This window comes from Hemibagrus wyckioides, linkage group LG29 (genome assembly GCF_019097595.1).
Source record: "Hemibagrus wyckioides isolate EC202008001 linkage group LG29, SWU_Hwy_1.0, whole genome shotgun sequence".
Classification (NCBI taxonomy): Eukaryota; Metazoa; Chordata; class Actinopteri; order Siluriformes; family Bagridae; genus Hemibagrus; species Hemibagrus wyckioides.
Window position 1 is genome coordinate 8,143,190 of NC_080738.1, and position 22,390 is coordinate 8,165,579.

General features: G+C 39.2%; 2 protein-coding genes across 2 annotated transcripts; one reads left to right on the forward strand and one right to left on the reverse strand.

The window, feature by feature from the left end:
- The first annotated feature begins 76 nt into the window (after positions 1-76).
- On the forward strand, positions 77-13,359 carry gtf2e2 (general transcription factor IIE, polypeptide 2, beta). Its single transcript, XM_058385145.1, has 8 exons — positions 77-236; positions 933-1,096; positions 8,236-8,327; positions 9,587-9,694; positions 10,737-10,919; positions 11,526-11,619; positions 12,198-12,313; positions 13,011-13,359. The coding sequence occupies exons 2-8, from the start codon at positions 934-936 to the stop codon at positions 13,128-13,130; spliced, it is 876 nt and encodes a 291-aa protein (XP_058241128.1). The 5' UTR covers positions 77-236; position 933; the 3' UTR covers positions 13,131-13,359.
- smim18 (small integral membrane protein 18) lies at positions 4,108-7,319 on the reverse strand. Its single transcript, XM_058385146.1, has 2 exons — positions 7,170-7,319; positions 4,108-5,281 (listed from the first exon to the last, which is right to left on the reverse strand). Exon 2 carries the CDS (start codon positions 5,273-5,275, stop codon positions 5,060-5,062), a length of 216 nt encoding a protein of 71 aa, XP_058241129.1. The 5' UTR covers positions 5,276-5,281; positions 7,170-7,319; the 3' UTR covers positions 4,108-5,059.
- Positions 13,360-22,390: the final 9,031 nt, after the last annotated feature.

Sequence of the window (22,390 nt, forward strand, 5' to 3'; positions counted from 1 at the left end):
GACAAGCTTTGTCCGAAAACGGGTGCGGAATATAGTAGGAGAAACAAAGAAAAAGTGCGGCGTCGCCTTTTTCTCGGAAGTCCTGCCAGGCTGTATGTAGTTAGCGTCGCTAGCCTGTGGCGTTGACAGTTACAATGCCGAACTGAATTAAACCCAAAGGCAGCCAATGATCTACGGATTAAAAGTCGAATATAACCGGTCTTTCTGTCAAGGGAAGATCATTGTCGGATAAGCAGGTAGGTTAAATTCTTCTGGGGATTTTTAAAACTGTGAAAAGCAGCACGGAGGAGTTTAGCTTCATTCCTGTGAAGTGCTTCCTATAGTAAAGCTTATAGCTGGTTTCCTATTCATAGAGGTGAGGATTAATCTAATAGCTTTATCGAACTATGATGATGAAATTAAACATATATATATATATACACTTATAAAGTAAGCCATCTTACTCGTTAATAACAGCTCGTTAATAACACTTAAACAAGAATTTATTGTTAAATGTAGTCTTTGTTGTTAGGCCTCATAAGAAAAGCTAGGAGTCGATTCTCCGATTCTGAACATTTAGTAAAGATGTGGAGTCGATTCTCAACAATGGAATTGATTCTGCTCATAAGTTCGTACATCACTTGGAATCGACTCGGTGTCGACTCCTTAACGTATGGAATCGAATAACTATTTTCATACGTGATTCTGAATCGACTTTTTCTTAGCGTACAGCCACAATAGATACTGTTGTAACTTAAAACTTCTAACATTTAGGAAAGGTGATTTAGATGAGCTTCAGAATTTGCTTAATATAAAAAAAAATGTTTCCAATTACAAGCTATACGTTTGTACCTTCAAGTCTAGCATGTGCTATTGTGCTATATTCCAGCATGCTGTTATAGTTACACCTAACTGTCTATCCACTATGAACTAATACAGCTGTTTGTGTGTAGGATGGACCCTGCACTGTTGAGAGAGCGTGAACTCTTTAAGAAGAGGGCACTGTCCACTCCGGCAGTAGAGAAGAGACCGGCGTCCTCCGAAGCCTCTGGCTCTTCTAAGAAAAAGAAGAGCAAACCTGATAAAGATTCCTCTTCAGGATCTAAAAACAGCACAGGTTAGGCTGTCACATGCTGTGTGTGAGTGTCTGTCAATATGTCAAGCATATATTACGTCTCACATTATCATATGACTTTAATTTGCACAGAGGGCGACATTCATCCATTCCAGGTTTACTGTCGTGCCTAGAAATTTCTTGGGGCTGTGAACTGTTGAGGAAAATGTAGGCATGTATCCCGGGGCCAGTGCCAGACTGGTCAATACTGTAGATATGGATAAGGGACACAATGTTACGCCACCTTTTCCCTATACAGTAGGACCTTGATTCATGAACACATTAACCCACGAACAAAAATATATATAAAAATGCTGTTTGATTCACAAACTCATTTTTGATTCACGAACATGGTCCGATGGCCAAAATTTGAAAAATGCGGGCAATCGCTCATCTCATGTGGGTGCATATGGGGGCCGCCATCTTGTTATTGTAGGGTACTGTACATCTCCCACGCACTTCCACCCACGTTTAGTCTGTTTTTGATTTCGGTCTTGAGAAATGGAAAAGTGGAGTGATGTCCAGTGTTTCCTTGAGTTGTACCGTCCAAACAAAACTGTTACGAACATGGTCAATGAAAATTTAATGAATCATTTTAGAACAGTTATGCTAGGAAGGAAAAGGCAACACACATTGAATAAGTTTGTGATTAAAAGTGCAAAAAAAAAACCCCAGAAGAGATGAATCTCCGGAACGAGATTTCCCCGACCTGGATACGGGGGGCTCTCCCTCTGTGCAATAACTAAATTAAACTTTATTTGCTTTAATTTCCCTCATGTGCTATCAATCAATCACTGTCTCTGTGTGGTTCTTTGGCCAAAAGCTTGCCTGATATCAGTAGCAGCATCGGCAGCAGCTTCTTCTCAGAGGGAACCTGAAAATTCATGAACACGATACAAAAAATAAAATCTATAGAGAATGCTTTCAGCCTTTGACTTCTGCGATGAGGTTGAAAGAAAGATGTTTGGTAGCACATGAGGGTGAATTTTGTATATTTGTATATTTTGAATATTGAAAACCTGGACACACTGCATGTTTTCGGCACATATTCATTTGATTTTTCAACATAATCTCTGCAGAAAAGTATTAAAAAATGTATGAAAATGTTACTGTATGCTATTGTATGTTTGATAAAAGATCTCAGAATCTTATTAGGCCTTAATTGATTTGTTGGCTCTTGTTATGAGGAACAATTCCAGTTCATTACTCAACACGTACATGCTCCCATAGAGCAATGGATATGAAAATGAATGTAATCAATAGCTATAAAATATGAGAGCGCTCCCAGTTCTGTTTCCACTATCTGAAATAGCAGTTTAGGGGGAACTGTGAAAGTGAAGGGAAGATCTGGAGGACGAGGAAAAGTCTGCTCGTGTCTCTATATCCATATGCGGTATGAAGGTTTGGCTGAGACAGGAGTGATGGAGAACTGTGACTCTTTGCACGATCTTGCTCTGCGTGGAAGAGTCATCAGAAGCTAATCTTTCTTTCAGCCTCATCGCAGAAGTCAAAGTCTGAAAGCATTCTCCATAGAATTTATTTTTTGTATCGTGTTCATGAATTTTCAGGTTCCCTCTGAGAAGAAGCTACTGCCGATGCTGCTACTGATATCAGGCAAGCTTTTGGCCAAAGAACCACACAGAGACAGTGATTGATTGATTAGCAACACTCTTTTGAAATTGACGGAGATGAACAGGGAGTATCTATACAAAAGGTGTAATATTCGGTGTTCTCTATAGGTCAGGGGTGTCCAGTCTTATCCACAAAGGGCCAGTGTGGGTGCAGGTTTTCATTCCAACCAAGCAGGAGCCACACCTGATTCCAACTGGCTAATCAACTGATCTTGGCTTTCAGTAGACTCAGATGTGGCTTCTGCTCAGTTGGAATGAAAACCTGCACCCACACCGGCCCATTGCGGATAAGATTGGACACCCCTGCTGTAGGTAAACAAAAACCGTCAGCAGAAACGTACGTGCTGGTTGACGTTCACTGACGAGTTTTATCATGAAAATGGTTATCTAAGGCAGAAGAAGAAACTGTCTGTGTTTCTAGGACAAAACAAAGTACATCACGGTCATAAGTTGAGGTCATAAACAAATGGTATCACACGGTCAGCCCAGGGCCGAGCGTGCCGAGATATATTCAAAATATATCATGAGGGAAGCCATTAAGGAGTGAATAAGTGAAATTGAGTAACAGCCGGTACATGAGAGATTTTATTAGTTCATGAATAAACTGTTAGTGGCCATGTGGGTGGAAATAAACTAGATAACTACTGGCCACTGGTGCTGAATAATTTAGCAGTAGTCTGTAGGATGGGTAATCCAAGTCATGAACAGTCAGAGCAGTTCCCTTTCTGTAACATTTGATCAGGCGATGATCTGCATGAGTGCAGTGCAATCACTCTCGTATATAAAAACACCAGTTATCGTTTTGACAGCATGATGGAGAAAGTGAGCTCTCTATTAAGGTGTGCCACTCGTCCCCTACTTCCCTTCCATCTGTGAAACTGAACACGACAGTCTAGGATGCCTATTTCGCTCCTCATATAAACAGTAGTGGGACAAATAAGCTTGTATGGATGAACGATGAAGCGAAGCAAATATCCTCCAACTCTCTAGTCAGATGACGAAGAAGGTGACGAGTCTGGATTTGCAAAATCATCTGTATTTAATCTAACCAGGTCATAATTTAGTTTTAATCTATAATAGTGACCGCTTTATTAATTGTTTCTTGGCAACCAAAACATGGCACCATATTGGAGCTTGCCCAGAATTTCTCAATCCATGAGCTCTCTCTAGACTTATTTTGTATTTTTTAAGATACAAACTAAAAATATTTATTATTCACATATTAAAATAGCTCTACTTATTTAGGTTGTTACATATTGTTTAGTATAATTACATAAAAATGAACAGAATTTGTTCCTAATCTAATGTAGGTGGAGAATACTAGTTAGATAGCCAATAATCCTTTGAGTAACATTAGACATGACGAGCAAAAAGATACACATGAAGGGTCTCACCATGGCAGTTTAATTTGGTATTATTACAAAAAGAAGTCCTCAGCGTTTCATAATACAGGTTGCTAGTCTACAAGAGTCAGGACATCATGTGTTTTATTAGTGCATTTAAGTGACGAACAACAGCAAAGAATGAATCAGATCTCACACGGACATGCACAAAATACATTCGCAGCTTCAGGCTACACGGTAAACACTGTGAAAATAAATAAAGCTATATAATAAATGTGCAAAATTTAAAGATCTTGTCTTTCAGCAGAGTTGCTCTTCATACAGGAACCACAGCTGGGAGGGTTGTTATTGTTGTGGGTGTTTTTTTTTGTTTGTTTTTTGTTTTTAAATCCCCCCCTAGGGTGCTAATGACCTGGGAGATGAACTGCCATGTTCCACTCCAGCCTCAGTCGTGTCCAGATCATCCGCTAAATTAGCTATGACTGCCATCCTCGAAAGTCACCCAAGTGGGGATGATGCACAGCGTGCAGCACTGATGGAGCTCACAGTGCAACGACTTTATATATAGAAATCATTGTTGGCTTTAAAGGAGTGCGATCGGGGGACAGAGTGCACACAGATATGCTAAAACAAAAGATAAATAAATGAAGTAAAAGACTTCTCGGCATCATTTTACACAATACGCTCATTGGCTGAAAGATTTTAAAGGTTTAAGCTGCTGCTGCTTATTCTTGTGTAGAATGACGTGATATTTTAACATCTGTGTTGTGGATATCGCGGTCTACGTTACATAGATATTAACATTTAGCGCACTCTTATTAGCGGCTGAGACGGACAAATGCCACTTAAGCATGCTGTTGTTATTTACATCACATGGAGGACGTCACACAGTCATAGAATTATGTGTTCATTATTTTTAGTCTGTATTCTGACGCCTCATTGTGGCCAGAGTCTGTCATTCGTGGTGCGTGTTTCCGTAGCGGTTGCCACGGCTATACGATTTCGTCACTGGTGTTGTGTCGGTTGTGAGCGGTCTTGGTTTTGTTGAAGCAGCCGCAGTCGAGCAGCTCATAGAGGAAAGCCAGAGTAGCGAGGGAGAGCACGGTGAAGATGAAGAGGAGGAGGATTACAAAGCAGGCAACGTTCCAGCCGTCATGGAAGGGGAACACCTGCTGCACTGAAGCAGAGATGCTACTGGACAAGGTCATAGTGATCTAAAGGAAAAGATTCAGAGAAAAAGAGAGAGTGAAAATGTCTGTTCAAATGGTTAAAAGGATCACGTTTGTTGGCAAATTGTCAGAATGAACTGATTGGGGATGTGCCATTAAAGGAAAATAATAAACTTTAGGGTGGTCATCATGAATTGAATGAAATTCTTAGTAAAAATCGGTGCCACCAAAACAGCCCTGACCCCTGAAGTCCTCTTGGACTCCACAAGACCTCTGAAGGTGTGCTGTAGTATCAGCAGATCCTTTAAGTCCTCTAAGATGTGAAGTGCATCTCAACACACTGCTGTGTTCCTCAAACTATTCCTGAGCAAGTTGTCCTGTCATTAGGGTACACTGTTGCCATGGTGACGTGTACTTGGTCTGCAGCAATGTTTAGGTAGGTCGTTCGGGTCAAAGTAACACATGAAGGACAGAACCCAAAGATTCCCAGCAGAACGTTACCCAGAGCTTCACACCGTCTCCGCCGGCTCACCTTCTTTCCATAATGCATCCTTTCCCAGATAAGCGACACACACACACGTGATCTAAAAGAAAACATGATTCAACAGACCAGTCCGCCGCCTTCCATTGCTCCCTGGTCCAGCTCAGATGCTCAGGTGTTCACTGTAGGAGCGTTTAGCAGTGGACAGGAGTTAGCATGAGCACTCTGACTGCTCTGCATCTTTACAGCGTGGAGGTTCTGACACTTTTATTACCAGAGCCAGGATTCACTTGATCAATAATTGAACCAGATAGATTAACGTTCACTCTCCACACATCAGTGAGTCTTGCATATCCATGACCTTATCACTGGGTCACCGGTATCCCTTCACTGAAGCGCTCTTGTGCTTACCAGGAACATCACACAAGACCTGCTGTTTTTTTTTTATTTTTGGAGATGCTCTGATGCTCCCAGTCATCTGATGCCCATTATTCCTGACTTCGACACATCAACTTCATGCCAATAACATTTATATTCACTGCTCCTGTAAGTGGTTTTAATGTTAAGCCTGATCAGTGCACATACACTACTACAACACATGATTGGTGATTTTGTATCGTCTTACCCTTGTATACTCTCGTGTGTGTGTTTGTGTGTGCAGATGCCAGTTCAGTGTGAGTGAAAGGTTGTAATCTAGTTAGCAGTGTAATCCGATCTGTGTTTGTATGCTTGCCTCATCCCTCTATCGAACACTGGCCCTAGTAGCGATGATGATTTCGAAAGCACGTCTCTATCTAACTGTCCATCTTGTCTGTCTTCCTCTATGTATCTGCCACACACATCTCTACACACACACACAGACAGATGGTTCCTTGTTTCCTGAGTCCCAGATGACCCCCCCCTCCTCCTCCTCCACCCCAGTGTAGCATCCAATAAGCTGGTTTTGTTGTATGGAGTTTGTTAAGGCTTGCCTTCAGCACAAAGTCATAGATTTGCTTTCATCTTAATATAACGCAGTCTGGATTTATGGGTTTATATAATGCATTGATGACATCTGATTCATAAAAATCTTATTTTAGCAATCGCACACATCTTATTGTTTTTTTTAATTTATTTTTTTAACACTGCGCATTTATACATCAAGCAACAGCAATGATGCCACTTAGGAATAATCTGTTAGCAAAATTAGCAAATACTCATAAATAAATCAGTGAAGGCATGCGATGCTCAGTGTATTATATTGCAGTCGATTGTGAAAACCAGTTGTATGAATTGGCTATGTGAATTTGTTTGTCTATTTTCTGCCTGGTAAACTGTGTGTGTGTGTGTGTGTGTGAGAGAGAGAGAGAGCTTGAGTCATCTCTTTGTGCGTTCCACCTTACACATAGCCCCGTTGTGGTTTAGCGTAATAAATCTAATAAAAAAAAATAAATAAATAAAAGAAAGCCGTACCTGTGAATCTGAGCTGAAGGATGATTGAAGCGTTTGCCCACGCGTCTTGATCCGTCTCTCGCCCCCTCTCTCGTCCTTCTCCCTTTCTCTCTCTTTCTGTTTCTTTTTTCCCCTCACCCCACCCAGCCACTTCCTGCTGCAGCACCATTGCTCAGCATCTACGTCCATCAGCAGCTACGACACCTCACGCTTCAGTAATAATGCATGAAGCCTGCCGCGATTGGCCGAGCTCCGGTGGGGCTAGGGTAGCTCTGAGCAGAAAGTGATGTGTTTTATTGTCCAATATCAGGTGTATGAAGCAAACCTCTGTTTTCTTTGTTCTTTATGATTTTAGCTTTACTCCTCTAGTTCATTTCACACCAAGAGATCCTCCTTATTTCTTTCATAGCAAGAAGCATCTGCCTTTTGTGTCCCTTTTGCAGTCCTAAAACGTCAGACGATGGCATTTCATAGGGGCATGTTTTCAATGGTCTTCTCATTAAACTGGACAAAAAACACTTCACTTTTTTTATTTATTTATTTTTTTTTTATTTCAACAGACATGCACAAAGCAAATGGTTTAATAAAAGATCAGGTGTTAAATGTTTGCAACAGTCACACAACAAAATAAGATTAACAAAAACGATCTTTTGTATCCTACATTCTTTCATTTTTTTCCCCCCCTAGAGATGGAAATGAAATCATGTCTCTTATTTACTAGGCAAATATAGTGAGGGAGAAAGACAGAGAGAGGGATGGACAGAGAGCGAGAGAGATGGAGAGACTGAGAGATGGACAGACCGACAGAGAGAGACAGGTGGACAAAAAGGAGAGAGAGAGAGAGGTGGACAGAGAAAAACAAGGGGGGGGATGGAGAAGGAGATAGTGAGAGAGATGAACAGAGAGAGGGAGGGATGGATGATGAGAGAGATGTTTAATTAAACTTCTATTTTTTTCAGAGTCTCAGTCACAGGGATCTGTTTTAAATGAAAACTGTCTCGAACCTTTCTTTCTATTTCGTTTATGTGATTCATCACTGATCAGCTGTTGCAGCTCTTTAACCTATTTCTTCTCTTCTGTTTTTCAGACTCCAGTAATGGATCCTTTAATCTCAAAGCTCTTTCTGGGAGCTCGGGCTACAAATTCGGCGTCCTGGCACGAATCGTCAACTACATGAAGGTAACACGAGTGAAAGATAATAACCACCAACGACTCATCATGTCCGTGTCCTGCTATATATATATATATATATATATATATAAAATCAGTGTTTGTGATTTGTACAGAACTGGAGTGTAAGGTAATATGTAAAATTTCGCATTCTGATGAACCACCGATAAAGACACCGAGCACGAGACAAGACTCACGTGCACAAGGGCCAACGTTGGTAATTAATACCAGCATCATCACGATCGACTCGACTGCACAACTGTGCAAAGCTCAGCAGCCCGACTGCGCAAATTACATGCAGCATAACCAACAGCGTGCGAGAGCGGAGCAGCACATACAGTGTAGAAATAATAAGGAAAATGTGGCATCTGGGAAGACAGATGGCCTTAGCTGAGGTAGCTGTTGAAGAATTTGACCACCTGGGGCAGAAAGCTGTTCTGGAGTGTAGCACCTAATATCCTGGATGCTTTTGCGTGTTAAATGTTGTAAGTGCTGCGGCAAGGCGCAGCAGCCGGGGGTGGTGTCGCCTCACAGCTCCATGGTTCAGCTCCATCAGATTCGTTGTGAAGATTCTGTGCATGTTAAGTCCTGAAATAAATATATAAAACACAAAAAATTATATACACCATAACAGTGAATGATATTGATCATCTCGGTTATTATATGGAAAGGCAGCGGTCATTTCTCGAAGATGATGCGTTGGAAGCAGGAAAAATGGGCAAGCATGAGGATGAGGGCAGAATCGTGATGGACTACCAAATTCCACGGAAGGACATCTGTGAGATTTGTGCTGGACAGACTTGTCTGATCCATAGGGGTCCCACCTCACAGCTTAACATCTATCATGCCTCAGTGAGTTAAAGCTCTTTTAGCAGCACCAGAAGGAGCTCCACAGTATTAGGCAGGTAGATTTAACGTGTGTGTAAATCGCAGAGCAAGCATGGACTTTTAGTGCTCTGGAGAACAGCAGGTGTTTTTGTTGATGGAGGTGTTTTTAGCTCCGATTTCTGCCTGACAGCAGTCTCTGAATCAGACCCAAGCATCCTGTTTGAGTTTATGCCAGGTTGTATATCAGGCTCGTGCATGCTCGTGTTTGTATTTACACAGGAATAAACACACGAGTGTCAATCTTTCTTTCTTTGCCTTTATTCAAGTGTGGATTTTTGTCCCCCAGCTAGACTAATTAAAACTGAATGTATACACTCTCTCTCTCTCTCTCTCTCTCTCTCTCTCTCTCTCTCTCTCTCTCTCTCTCCCTCCTTCACTAGACGAGGCATCAGAGAGGAGACACTCATCCCCTAACCCTGGAAGAGATTTTAGATGAGACCAAGCTCTTGGACATCGGCTTGAAGCAGAAGCAATGGCTCATGACTGAGGTGTGATATAAAACACATCCCATTTCTCTTTAGCATACAATTTATGAATAAAACACACTCTTCCTTTCTTTCTTTTCTTTCATTTTTTTTCCCCCCTCCCTGCAACGATGATATCTTCTGGATCAGCCCAGAGCTGACAAGTTCTAGTTCTGGGGATTGCTAGCTGAGAAAAAAGAGAAGAAAAAAAATAAAAATAAATAAATATTTATTTATTTATATAAATATATATATATATAGCTCCACTATATTTTTTTTTACTTTATTTTTTATTTATTTATTTATTTATTTTCTTGGTCCACTTGCATGAGGGCATCTTCCACACTCTGACGACTCTGTGCATACACTATGACTGATATTCCACATGGAATAACGTTACTGCTTGCTTGTAATATCCGAACGCTGTGAGGTTGGAAACTCGTCCTCTATCTGCTGCAAACCTCTCTAATAAGACAACCACACGCATCAGGAGAGGTGCTCATGGGAATATTTAGTCTTGGTCCTGTGTTTAAATTACAAGCAATAAAATACAATAGAGTATGAGGTTTGCGGCAACTCTTCACATATTACGCTGGTTATTTAAATGCTTTTGAGGTTGTTTTCAAAAAATCCCAGATCCCCAGTTCATGCTTCAAGATTTTGTCTGTGTTTTAATTATATGATTTCTGGTGATCATGTATTGTATTGTATCTGATCTCTCCTTTATTTTTTATTTATTTATTTATTTATGTAATAAAATCAGCTAATTTAAGTCCAAAGTAATAACAAAGTGGCGGTCTGTATTGAATAAACCTTTGACTAGTTGTCATGTTTCCTTTTCTTTCTGTAAAGTTGATCGTATATTTTGCTGGGAGTCACATGATCTCTTAAAAAATAAATAATAAAATTAATTTATTAATAATTAATTAAAATAATTAATTAATAAAATTGAGTGATTCTAATTGAACGGAAATCCATTCTGGTGGTCACTGATATTTGGGCTGGTCACTTGCTGGTAGAAATATGGAATTATTCGTGTGTGTCTCTTTCTGTTCCCCTCTCCCAGGCCTTGGCAAGTAACCCCAAGATAGACGTGCGTGAAGGGAAATACGCCTTTAAACCTAAATACCATCTAAAGGACAAGAAAGCGCTGCTCAGATTGCTGGACAAGCACGATCAGCAGGGGTTAGGAGGAGTGCTGCTGGACGATGTAGAGGAGGGGCTGCCCAACTCTGCCAAGGCCATCAAAGTACAAATCCCTTATTTATTTTATTTATTTATTGTTAATTATTAGAATTAATTGGTTTAATTATGAAAACGAGGCGACTTTAAACTGGGGTTTAGCTCACAGTGCATTATGGACTTGACTAATACAACATATGAATTATTATTTAATAAATAAAAATAAATATTAAGAGAAATGGGCCCACAAGAGCTTCAGTTTTGGAGATGCTCTGATCCACAATCACAAATCACAATTTGGTTCTTCGTCAAACTCGCTCAAATCCTTACTCTTGTCCATTTTTCCTGCTTCTAACACATCAATTGATAACTGCTTAGCTTTCATTAATTTACAGATCCTGAAGTTAAATAGAAATGTGCCTTTTTGACACAAACAGGCACCACTAGGCAAGAAATACAAGGGACATGACTTGGTAGGATTCCTCATTATACACACCAAACCAAATATATTCTCAATAAATAAAGAAATAATACAAATGAAGCTGAAGAACTCTTCTCTGAGCTCCACAATGCCAACATGACTGATGCAGTTCTTTTTATATTTTTGGTCTTGTGGTGATATGAAGGTTTGAGGCCTAATATATTTTTCTATGTTTGTTCTGTTTGTGTGCAGGCTCTTGGAGATCAGATCATATTCGTGTCCAGACCTGACAAGAAAAAGATTCTCTTCTACAACGACAAACACTGTCACTTCGAAGTAGATGAAGGTGAGTGACGCTAGTAACCTAGAAATCGCTCCATACACAACTCATGAACGTCGTTTCTGAGGTACGTTGTGTAAATATAACAAGTTTAAGGTTTTATGGAGTCTTGTAGAGAAACATCAGCTTTGCTGCTGCTCAGTTGCTCGTCTTTGCTCAGATGAAGTTAATCCATCATCCAGGACGTGCTGATGATTGGGTTTCCTATCATTACACTGATCCAAATCTAAATCCAAAACTGTCTCGCTCATTAAAGAAATCTGATTAATCTCATCCCGCTGCATGAGGCATCAGCTTCCTCACTTTTCTGGAACTTTCTCCTTGCTATGCACTTAAGCGTTTGTTTTTCTGTGAAGTTCATATTCAAAGTTTTCTAATTAATTCTCCAATGACGTCTAAATAACCAAGAAAAGGAGATTTAAATGCACTCTTGGCAAAATCAGCACTCCGCTTGTCTGATCAAATTAGTGGACTGGAATTAACTTGTGTATAAATGGTACATGGAAATCTCCCTATATATCTCGGTCTACCAGTAATCTACTGAACCATACAGTTGTTAATGAATGTGTTTCTGTGATCTCCAGAGTTTCAGAAGTTGTGGCGCAGCGTTCCGGTGGATTCCATAGACGACGACAAGATTGAAGAATACCTGAAGAGACAGGGCATTTCGTCCATGCAGGACACGGGACCAAAGAAAATCGTGCGTTTACATCATACACATACATCTCTAAGGTTTCATTTATACATGGTCTATAGGTCAAGTAGCAATTTATTCAATGGCTTTCTGGGAATGTGGTAGCTTAGTGTTTAAGTTGTTGAGCTAATTAGTTCTACTAAGCTTCCACTGCTGGGCCCCTGAGCCAAGGCCCTTAACCCTCAATTGCTCAGTTGTATGAAAAAATGAGAAGTTGCTCTGGATAAGGGCGTCTACCAAATGCCAGAAATGTATTCGTGTAGTGATGGGAATTTCAGAGCTTTATCTAATTGCTCAGCCAAATCTGTCTGCCAAATGCCATAAAGGTCAACATTAACTAGAGAAAATAATCAAACTTTACTGTCTACTGAGTGATTTTAAAGGTAAAACTTGACCTTTAACTATTACAAAGCACTAACCCTGGAGACTCCTTCCAAAAATGGTAATTAAACATCTCCTCAAAAGTATTACACAGTTTTTATTTATTTATATTATTATTATTATTATTATTATTATTTTATGATCCATGTGTTAGCTGTTACTATAGCAACAAAAAATATAAACACACTACTATCTGAGCTGCAGTTATAGAAACACCTTCTCTTCAGAATGACACATTCTGCAAGTTTTCCTAATCACAACTCACAATCTCATCATCGCATCTGTTCTCAAACGTCTTTATCTTGGGCTGAACCCGTTGCAGACACCAGTCCAAAAGAGGAAGAAACCGGCAACGCAGAAGAAGAGGCGGTTCAAGACTCACAACGATCATCTGAACGGGGTTCTGGAGGACTACTCGGACGGAGTCCCCGCTAAGAAGTGACACGTGCATGCACTAATGACACGCGTCCCACACGAGCTGGGATAAAGACTCGAAGATCGACATCTGTGTGTACACTGCAAACTCATTTGCCAAAAACCACATGGAGACTAACGGAGGAAATTCGAATGTGAAGCAACTGTAAATATTTTCTTTTCGTGCCAGCACTTTTAACACAAGTATGTTGAAGGTGTTTTTTTTTTTTTTTTTTAAGAATAAAACTTTAAAATCATATTTTGTGTGTATTCTTTTTAAAAAAATAACTCCTTGTTAGCATCGTACCGGCTAAATGTATTTTACGTGTGTGTGTGTATATATATAAAAATCATCTGCTTAAGATGAAAATGAACTATGAGTTGCCCTTATGGTTTAAGTTTTGATTCATGCTAGTGTAAATCCTTCAGTGAAACAGTGGATGGAAAAACGCAGATGTGAACATGTAAAATGGCGCACACAGACAGTGTTCAGAACTCAGGATCGAACCCCGGACCCTGGAGCTGTGAGGCAGAGAACATCAAATTTTCTAGATGTTTGGAGAAATCGATGGCTTTCTGAACGAGTTCTCCAGGAGTTCCCTTCTCCCGTCTGAAACCCCAGGAAACGAATCTCATGTTCATCATCAACCATTCTGATCATCGACTGGTTTATCACCTCATACAGCCTTTTGCTTGCACAGATGATGAATGCCTTTTGTATACATTGTATATCTATGTATTATCCCTCTCTCTCTGTCTCATTCATTCAGCCGGATCTTTAGCTGTCCCTTCTCCTCCCTCCTTTGAATTTATACTTTCATAAACACACATTAGTTCACTCAGACCTCCCTTTAGCACTCCATTCAACACATGCATTTATTTGTACTTGGTCCTGGACTCCCAACAGTGGAAAAAATAAAGAGCTGAGATGTTGAAAGCTGAATTTCAGACAGCTGATGATCTTAGTGTAAGTGTTATGTCAATAAATTGTACATGGTGTTCCATATTTCTGCAGTTATTACTTGGGATTTTTAACATATTTGTGTTCTTTTTGTTTTCGCTCACTTCAGCTACACTTTTAGAGTAAGGTCAAGGGATTCTGGAGCTATATGTGTTGCCCAGTGTCAGAAAGCTTGGTTTCAATCGCGGGTCATGGGTCCTCCAACAGGATAATGACCCAAAACGCCCAAGAATGGCTAAGAACAAAACATCTCACCAACCAGCTTGAAATGAAGATTAAGCTGTAGGCAAAGAAATATATAAAGTATAAGGTTGAGTAAAAAAAACAAAAACAAAAACTTGATTCAACTATTCAGCTTTCTGATGATGTTAGAATCCTGGAGTCTATACAAGGGGACTCAGAAGGGGGATATCCTAGAAGGAATGGCAACCCATCACAGTGCACAATCTACAGATAATTTAGAGATGCCGCTCAGCCTACAACACATATGACTACTAATAAAATTCCTTGATCAGTCTGTATAATGGAGAAGGAAGTCCATCCATCTATCCATTTTTTTTGTACCAGTTATCCTACACAGGGTCACAAGAATCCTGGAGTCTATACCAGGGGACTCATAAGGGGAATGTCCTGGAAGGGATGGCAACCCATCACAGTGCACAATAATTTAGAGATGCCAGTCAGCCTACAACACATGTTTTTGGACTAGGGGAGGAAACTGGAGTACAGAGAGATCATGCAAACAGTAGAGGCGTAGTTGACCGTAGTTTTAACCATTTCTAGTTACATTTACTTTCAGTTATTGGTATTAAGGTAAAGCATTGTATTATTATTATTATTATTATTATTATTATTATTATTATTATTTATAAATCTATTTTTATCATTTTATTTAATTTTATTTATTATTATTTATTTTATTTTTTTTACCTAAAATGTTTGTCAGTTTCCCTCTTAATGTTTAAACATTATGTTCACATTGAGGGTAGAAAAAAGATTTATTTTTGTTTCATTTTCATGCCATTTTAACAGCAGGGGTGTGTAGACTTTTAACATCCATTGATTTACTGTCCTAGTTACTGCTACGGAAAATAAACCAACACCGTCTGATGAATCATATTGAAGAATTCAACAGCGCTGTGATATTATAAAAAAGAATGAAAATGAAAGCAATGACAGATTAATGGAAAAATGAGAATGAAAAGAACCTTACGGTGTATTTTTGTTGCCAGAGAAAAATTTCGATGTTGAATAGCTCAGCCAATCATGTAAATAAATAAATAAATAAATAAATAAAACCTTGCTTTTTTATCCTGGTTTATTCTGCCAGTTGAGGCATTATACACTTGCACAGGAAATCATGTACAGTTGTTTTTCTGTAATTTAAGCCATTTTCAAAGTGACCTGATTCATTGTCTTCGGCAGTTAGTGTAATTGTGCAGTGAAGCACTGCTACTTGCCGATCTTTATTGCACAGCATAAGCCATAAATCAGCTTGACAGGTTTCATATCCCCAAATTTCATTTCTGTACTCATAAATGTAGAAGTTGATGGGACTGAAAAGGCTGCCTCTGGAGCTTTCGACGATGTTGTATTCATAATTGTAATCATATTATTTGTGAGAACATTATGACACCAAGTTGTTATACGGTGATTACTGATCAAACATTGTTCACTGCTGGGCTGCTGTCATATACGTTTATGTTCTGAGGATGTTTTCAACAAGTCTGAGATTTAAAATCAAATGTAAGCAAGTCTCACGTGTCACGCTGCTGTGCATGACAATTTGAGATTTATGAGTTTTTTATTATTATTTAAAAATAATAAATTGCAATATTTATTGCTTATAGAAAAAAAGGTAATTGTCAAAATTCAAGGTTGCAGTAAAGGTTTACTGTGAAAAAAACCCCTTCTCAGCAAGAACAATTCATTCATTTGTTTTCAGTGAACTAGAATTGTAGGATTGAGCTTGAATAGTAGGATTGAACTTGAATCGTATGATTGAACTAGAATCGTAGGAATGAAGTGGAATATCATGATTGAACTAGAGTCATAGGATTGAACTAGAATCTTAAGTTTGAACTAGAATTGTAGGATTGAGCTTGAATAGTAGAATTGAACTAGAGTCATAGGATTGAACTAGAATCTTAAGATTGAACTTGAATCGTATGATTGAACTAGAATCGTAGGAATGAAGTGGAATATCATGATTGAACTAGAGTCATAGGATTGAACTAGAATCTTAAGATTGAACTTGAATTGTATGATTGAACTGGAATCTCAGGATTGAACTGCAATCTCAGAATTAAACTGAAATCTTATGTTTGAACTAGAATTGTAGGATTGAGCTTGAATCATAGAATCGAACTGGAGTCTCAGAATTGAACTGGAATTATAGGATTGAACTGGAATCTCAGGACTGAACTAGGATTGATCTTGAGTCTCATAATTGAACTGGAATCTCAGGATTGAGCTGGAATCTCAGGATTGAATGGGAATCTTAGGATTGAACTGGAATCTTATGATTTAACTAAAGTCATAGGATTGAACTAGAATTGTAGGATTGAACTAGAGTCATAGGATTGAACTGGAATCTCAAGATTAAACTGGAATCATAGGGATTGACCTTGAATCTCAGGATTGAACTAGAATTGTAGGGTTGAACTGAAAGCTCAGGATTGACCTGGAATCTTAGACTTGAACTAGAATCGTAGGGTTGTACTAGAATTGTAGGATTGACCTAGAATCGTAGGATTGACCTGGAATCTCAGGATTGACCTGGAATCTCAGGATTGTTCCAGAGAACTCTGAAGTGAAAATGCCGGTGAACAGTGTACTAGAGGCATATTCATCTAACTCTCACTACATAAATACCACAATGCAGGAAAATACATACACTATATTTGGTGCCTAAAACTTGTCTCTGGACATCCTGGTCTGTCTGTTGCTTGATCTCTATGGACATGAGCTGAATCAGGTGTATTTAGGATAGCAGGTCCACTTAAACAGTCTATAGGCAAAAGGAAATGATGAAATCGACAGTCATCCTTTCTGCTTATGCTACAGTATTATCCTGTGCCGAACACATTTCATGATATTGCAGTATAGTCATTGCTTTTCGCCACACGGGAGCAGTACTGCTGCTAGGCTGAGGGTCTTCACAGGGATGTTCACCTATAATTGACTGCAGTGCTGTTGAATTCTCAAATCCGACCGGTCAGAAGATGGTGATGGATTTTCTATAGCAGAAGCTGTGACAATAGTGCCAGAAATCAATATCAAATTTATATTAATATACGGATTCGAATACTTCTACTATCTTTTCCTCTCACTGCCTTATCACAGGGACTTGATGTGACAGTTAATCCACATTAATCCATTATTGTTACTGAATGTCTAAGAGTTACAGTCTGTAAGGTTTTTGTCAGGGGAGAAACTTCAGGACAGAGCACTTTGCACTTTCTTCATAAGTGAAAAAAAAAAAAAGAAGAAGAAGAAGAGAGAACTGTTTATAGCTGCTATATTGTAACTTGCTGGTCTTGTGGACATTTAAAAAAAAATGTAATATAACTATAAAAAACAAGTAATAAAGTATATTAATTATAATTTAATTTAATTAATAAAGTAAATTAATTTTATTGTGTGGCACATTACTGTGATATAATAAAGGAATGTTACGGAAACATAACTCTTCATTCATAGCATGCTTCCATGTTACATATTAATCTAACTAATGTTATTATAATGTAATTAATGTTATCAGTTTTTCAATTCACACAACTCCAAAATGCAGAGCAATGCACCGACACCAGCGCAGCCAAACAACACAACTCGCCCATCAGCTTCAACTTCAGCTACTCACAATCCACATGCTGTTCATCCTTGAGAGATAAAGTATTTGACATTGCTTCCTCTCAGTCCATTACTGTAATTTATTAGGTACTTAGTGAGTCAGTAATAGCAGTGAAGCCTGAACAGCAGCTCCATAATCTTCGACAAGGACGCACACATCTGCTTTTTGTCATAATTTGTTTTCTTAATATTTAAAACAGTCTCACAGAATTCGAGAAAGACTAGCCTAGCTTATTTCACCAGCTTTCTATAGCTTGTAATAAATTAATTAGCTATTTAACATCGCTGTGCCTGCTGATGAAAAGCATCCCTACAACGTGATGTAACCACCATCAAGCTTCAGTGAGAGACCGAGTGAAGACACGAAAAAGATCCAAGATCACAATCTCCAAATACTTATTGGTACCATATTTTCCATCACCAATTCCTCTTCTCTTGATGGAAGAGAAGTCAACAACTATCGGACAGTGAGAAGAGCCAACCTTTAAGATTCTAGCTAATGTACACCACCAAAATAAACTCAATCTTCAAAGAAATTCCTTAGAACCATAAGATTAAGGAGCTCCAGATCCACCTGAGAAAAAACAGATAGGCAAAGTGATGGCAGAGGAATTGGGTTGGGTTCTGCAGTGAGTAGTGTTGAGCTGTTCCTCAGGACTCATAGTTCCTGCTTCGATCCTGAGTTCAGGATACTCTTCACACATTCTTCTAATGTCTACATCTCTGGTTTCGCTTGACTTGCTATAAGGATGATAAATTGCCCCTAGGTGTAAATGAGTATATGCATGGTACACTGATATGGACTGGCTGCCCATCCAAGATGTATTTCTGTCTGATGCTTTTTATGCAACTTATAATTTTCCCTAGATCCCCTGACTGGAATAATGTGTGAAAATGGAGAAAGTGAGTAAGTTAGAGCACATGTGGGAAAGTGGAAATGGGGGCTGTCCTTCCAGGGTTATAATATTTACTAATGTATGTACAACTATAACTGTTTATGCACACATGTCCATCATACCCTTATATCCCTGTTAAACATCTCATTCCAAAACCATTTCCATTTTAAAAAAATGTCTCCAACATCAGTACAGTCTGCATTGTCAACATGAACCATCTCCAAAACTCTATTAAACCACCAAAACACTTCATACATGTCTTAAAATAAGCTTGGCAACAATTCTCACACAGAAAACACACACTGTACACATATTTATATCACACTGGCCTAAAAAACACTCATGACTTTTACATAAATTTAAATTTCTGTATAGAATCAGAAAAACACTTTTTCACTTCATTGGTTGTACTAAAACATTTGTACTGTAACAAGAATTAATCAGAAATCCTGCAATGTGCTTCAACATCCTTTATTTTTCTATATCATTATCCCTCTCTCTGATACTCTTCTGTCTTCACCAAACAACCTTCCTCCATGTTTCTAAACAAAATCAGCCCGTTTTACTAAAACGGCGGCAGTGGTATCTCAAGTGGTTAAGGCTCTGATTTGTTGATCGGAAGGTCTGGGTTCAAGCCCTAGCACTGCCAAGCTGCCACTGTTGAGCAATTGAGCAAGGCCCTTAACCTTCTCTATTCTACGGGTACTGCATCATAGCTGCCCCTGAGCTCTGACCCCAACTTCCTCAGCTTCCTCAGCTCCTTCTAAGTGCTGTAATGTACATTCATGTGAAAAAAAAAATAGGACACCCAATGATTTTTTTTTTTTTTAAACATAGCTAAACATATGGGCATTTGATCTTCATTTTAACAATATTGAAAGATTCAAGTCATATAACTAAACAAATAAAACCAAAGAAAAGTCTTTTTTGAATGATCTGTAAAATGTAATTTAAAAAAATCCAGATTCTTGTGAGGAAAAAGTAAGGACACATTATTTGTACTTAAAATGGATGAAATGGGGCAGCATGGTGGCTTACTGGTTAGCACTGTTGCCTCACAGCAAGAAGCTCCTGGGTTTGAATCCTGGGTTCGAACAGGCAGGGGGCATTCTGTGTGGAGTTTGCATGTTCACCCCGTGCCTGTGTGGGTTTACTTCGGTTTCCTCCCACAGTTCAGAAACATGTACATTAGGTTGATTGGTAATTCTAAATTGCCTGTGTGTGGTTGTCTGTCTATATATGGCCCTGTGATGGACTGGCAACCTGGTACCCCTGCCTTTCGCCCAATGTGTGCTGGGATAGGCTCCAGCAGACCCCCGTGACCCTAATTAGGAATAAAGTGGGTATAGATGATGGATGAAATTACCCACAGGTATATCACAGAGGGAATGGCAAGTGAGTAGGATGAAGAGGATCTGAGTGACCGAGCAGGGGTGTAAACGTGGACGAGCTCTGAGAGGTATGAGGGGGCAAGGTTATGTAATACTTTGAAGGTGAGGAGGAGAATCTTGTAATCGATATGGAATTTAACGGGGAGCCAGTGTAATTGAAAAAGTATAGGAGAGATGTGGTTGATGGAGGGAGTTTTGATGATGATGTGGGCAGCTGTGTTTTGGACCACCTGAAGTTTATGAAGGAGTTTAGAAGGTAAACCAAATAAGAGGGAATTACAGTAGTCTATTCGTGAGGTGACAAGAACATGTACAAGTGTGGCTGTAGTGATGGGGGTGAGAAAGGGGCGAAGGCGATTAATATTACACAGATGAACGTATGCAGACCGGGTAACGTTATTAATATGAGCTTCAAATGACAGAGTGCTGTCGAGGACGACACCCAGACTCTTAACCTGGTGAGATGGGGTTATGATAGAGTTCCCTTTTTTAATTGAGGGACTGGTGGTTTTAGTTAGATTGGTCTTTGTACCAACTAAAAGGATTTCTGTTTTTCCTGAATTAAGTTGAAGGAAGTTGATTGATAGCCAGACTTTGAGTTCTTCTAAACAGTTTTGTAGTGAGGAGGAGGGAAGGAGATCATTTGGTTTGGAGGACAGATAGAGCTGGGTGTCATCTGCATAGCAGTGAAAACTGATGCCATATTTCCTAAAGATGTGCCTTAGTGGAAGAAGGTAAATAGTGAAGAGGATGGGGCCCAAAACAGATCCTTGGGGGACACCAGTGGTGACAGGAGATGAGAAAGATTTAAAAATTTTTAGCTGGACAAATTGGCTTTGTTCTGAGAGATAGGATGTGAACCAAACAAGAGGGGTATTTGTAATCAACCATTCCACTGTCCAGAAAATCATTTACAAGTGGAGAACATTTAAATCTGCCAACATGGCCAGGTCAGGCCGTCCGAGCAAATTCACCCCAAGAGCTTACAGACTGCAAGATGCTTAAAGACGTCTCCAAAAACCATAAAATATCATCACATGGCCTACAGCAAGCTTTTGCTACAGTTTATGCCAAAGTGCATGAATCTATAGTCAGAAAGAGACTTTATATTTATAATTATTATGGGAGGTGTGCAAGAAGGAAAGCTTTGCTTTCTAAAACAACACAAGGGCAAGACGGAAGTTTCCCAAAGAACACAGAGACAAAGGCCAAGACTTCTGGAATAATGTGCTTTGGACAAATCAGTCTAAAATTGAATTATTTGGGCACCATAACAGGGCATGTTTGGCGTAAACCAGATACAGCATTTCAGCAAATGAACCTCCTACCAACTGTGAAACATGGAGGAGGAAGTGTTATGGTTTGGGGATGCTTTGCTGCAGCAGGACCTGGCCAGCTCACCATCACAGAATCCATTATGAATTCTACATTGTATCAGAAGGAGCTTGAGGAACATGCAAGACCATCTGTCAAAAAAATTGAACCTAAAGCCGAACTGAACCTTGCAACATGACAATGCAACCCAAAGCATACCAGGAAATCCACCAAGGACTGGCTGAAAGGTAAAAAAAATGGAGAATTCTGAAATCGCCATGTCAAAGCCCAGATCTAAATCCTATTGAGATCCTGTGGGGTGATTTAAAACGGACTGTGCATGCAAGAAACCCCCCAAACATTATGTTGCTGAAAGAATTCTGCATTGAGAACATTCTTCCAGTAGATATCAGAAACTGGTGATGGCTACAAGAAACGTCTCATTGAGCTTATTTCAGCCAATGGGGGAAACACCAGTTATTAGATCATAGGGTGTCCTAACAGGTCCCTCAGTTGGAGGGTGTCCCTCAGGTGAAGTACTCAGTTCTGCTGATTTCTTTTATTTAATAATAAGTGAAAACAAAGGGATATTTTGTTGTTTACATGCAATTACACCACTTTCATCTACAGGTACAAATGAAAACAAGATCAGAAATTGACATGTTGACATTTCTTAATACAGAACTGAATATTCAGTGAGGTGTCCTAATTTTTTCACACGACTGTATGTGTAGCAGTAATATTAATAAAGGCTTCTAAAAGATAGTAATGAGAATAAAAAAAAGAAGACATCAGAATTATTCAATTCAACAGTTTTGTAAGCAGTGTGTTTGCGTTTGTGTCATGTTCTGCACATTTTATTATACAGACTTTA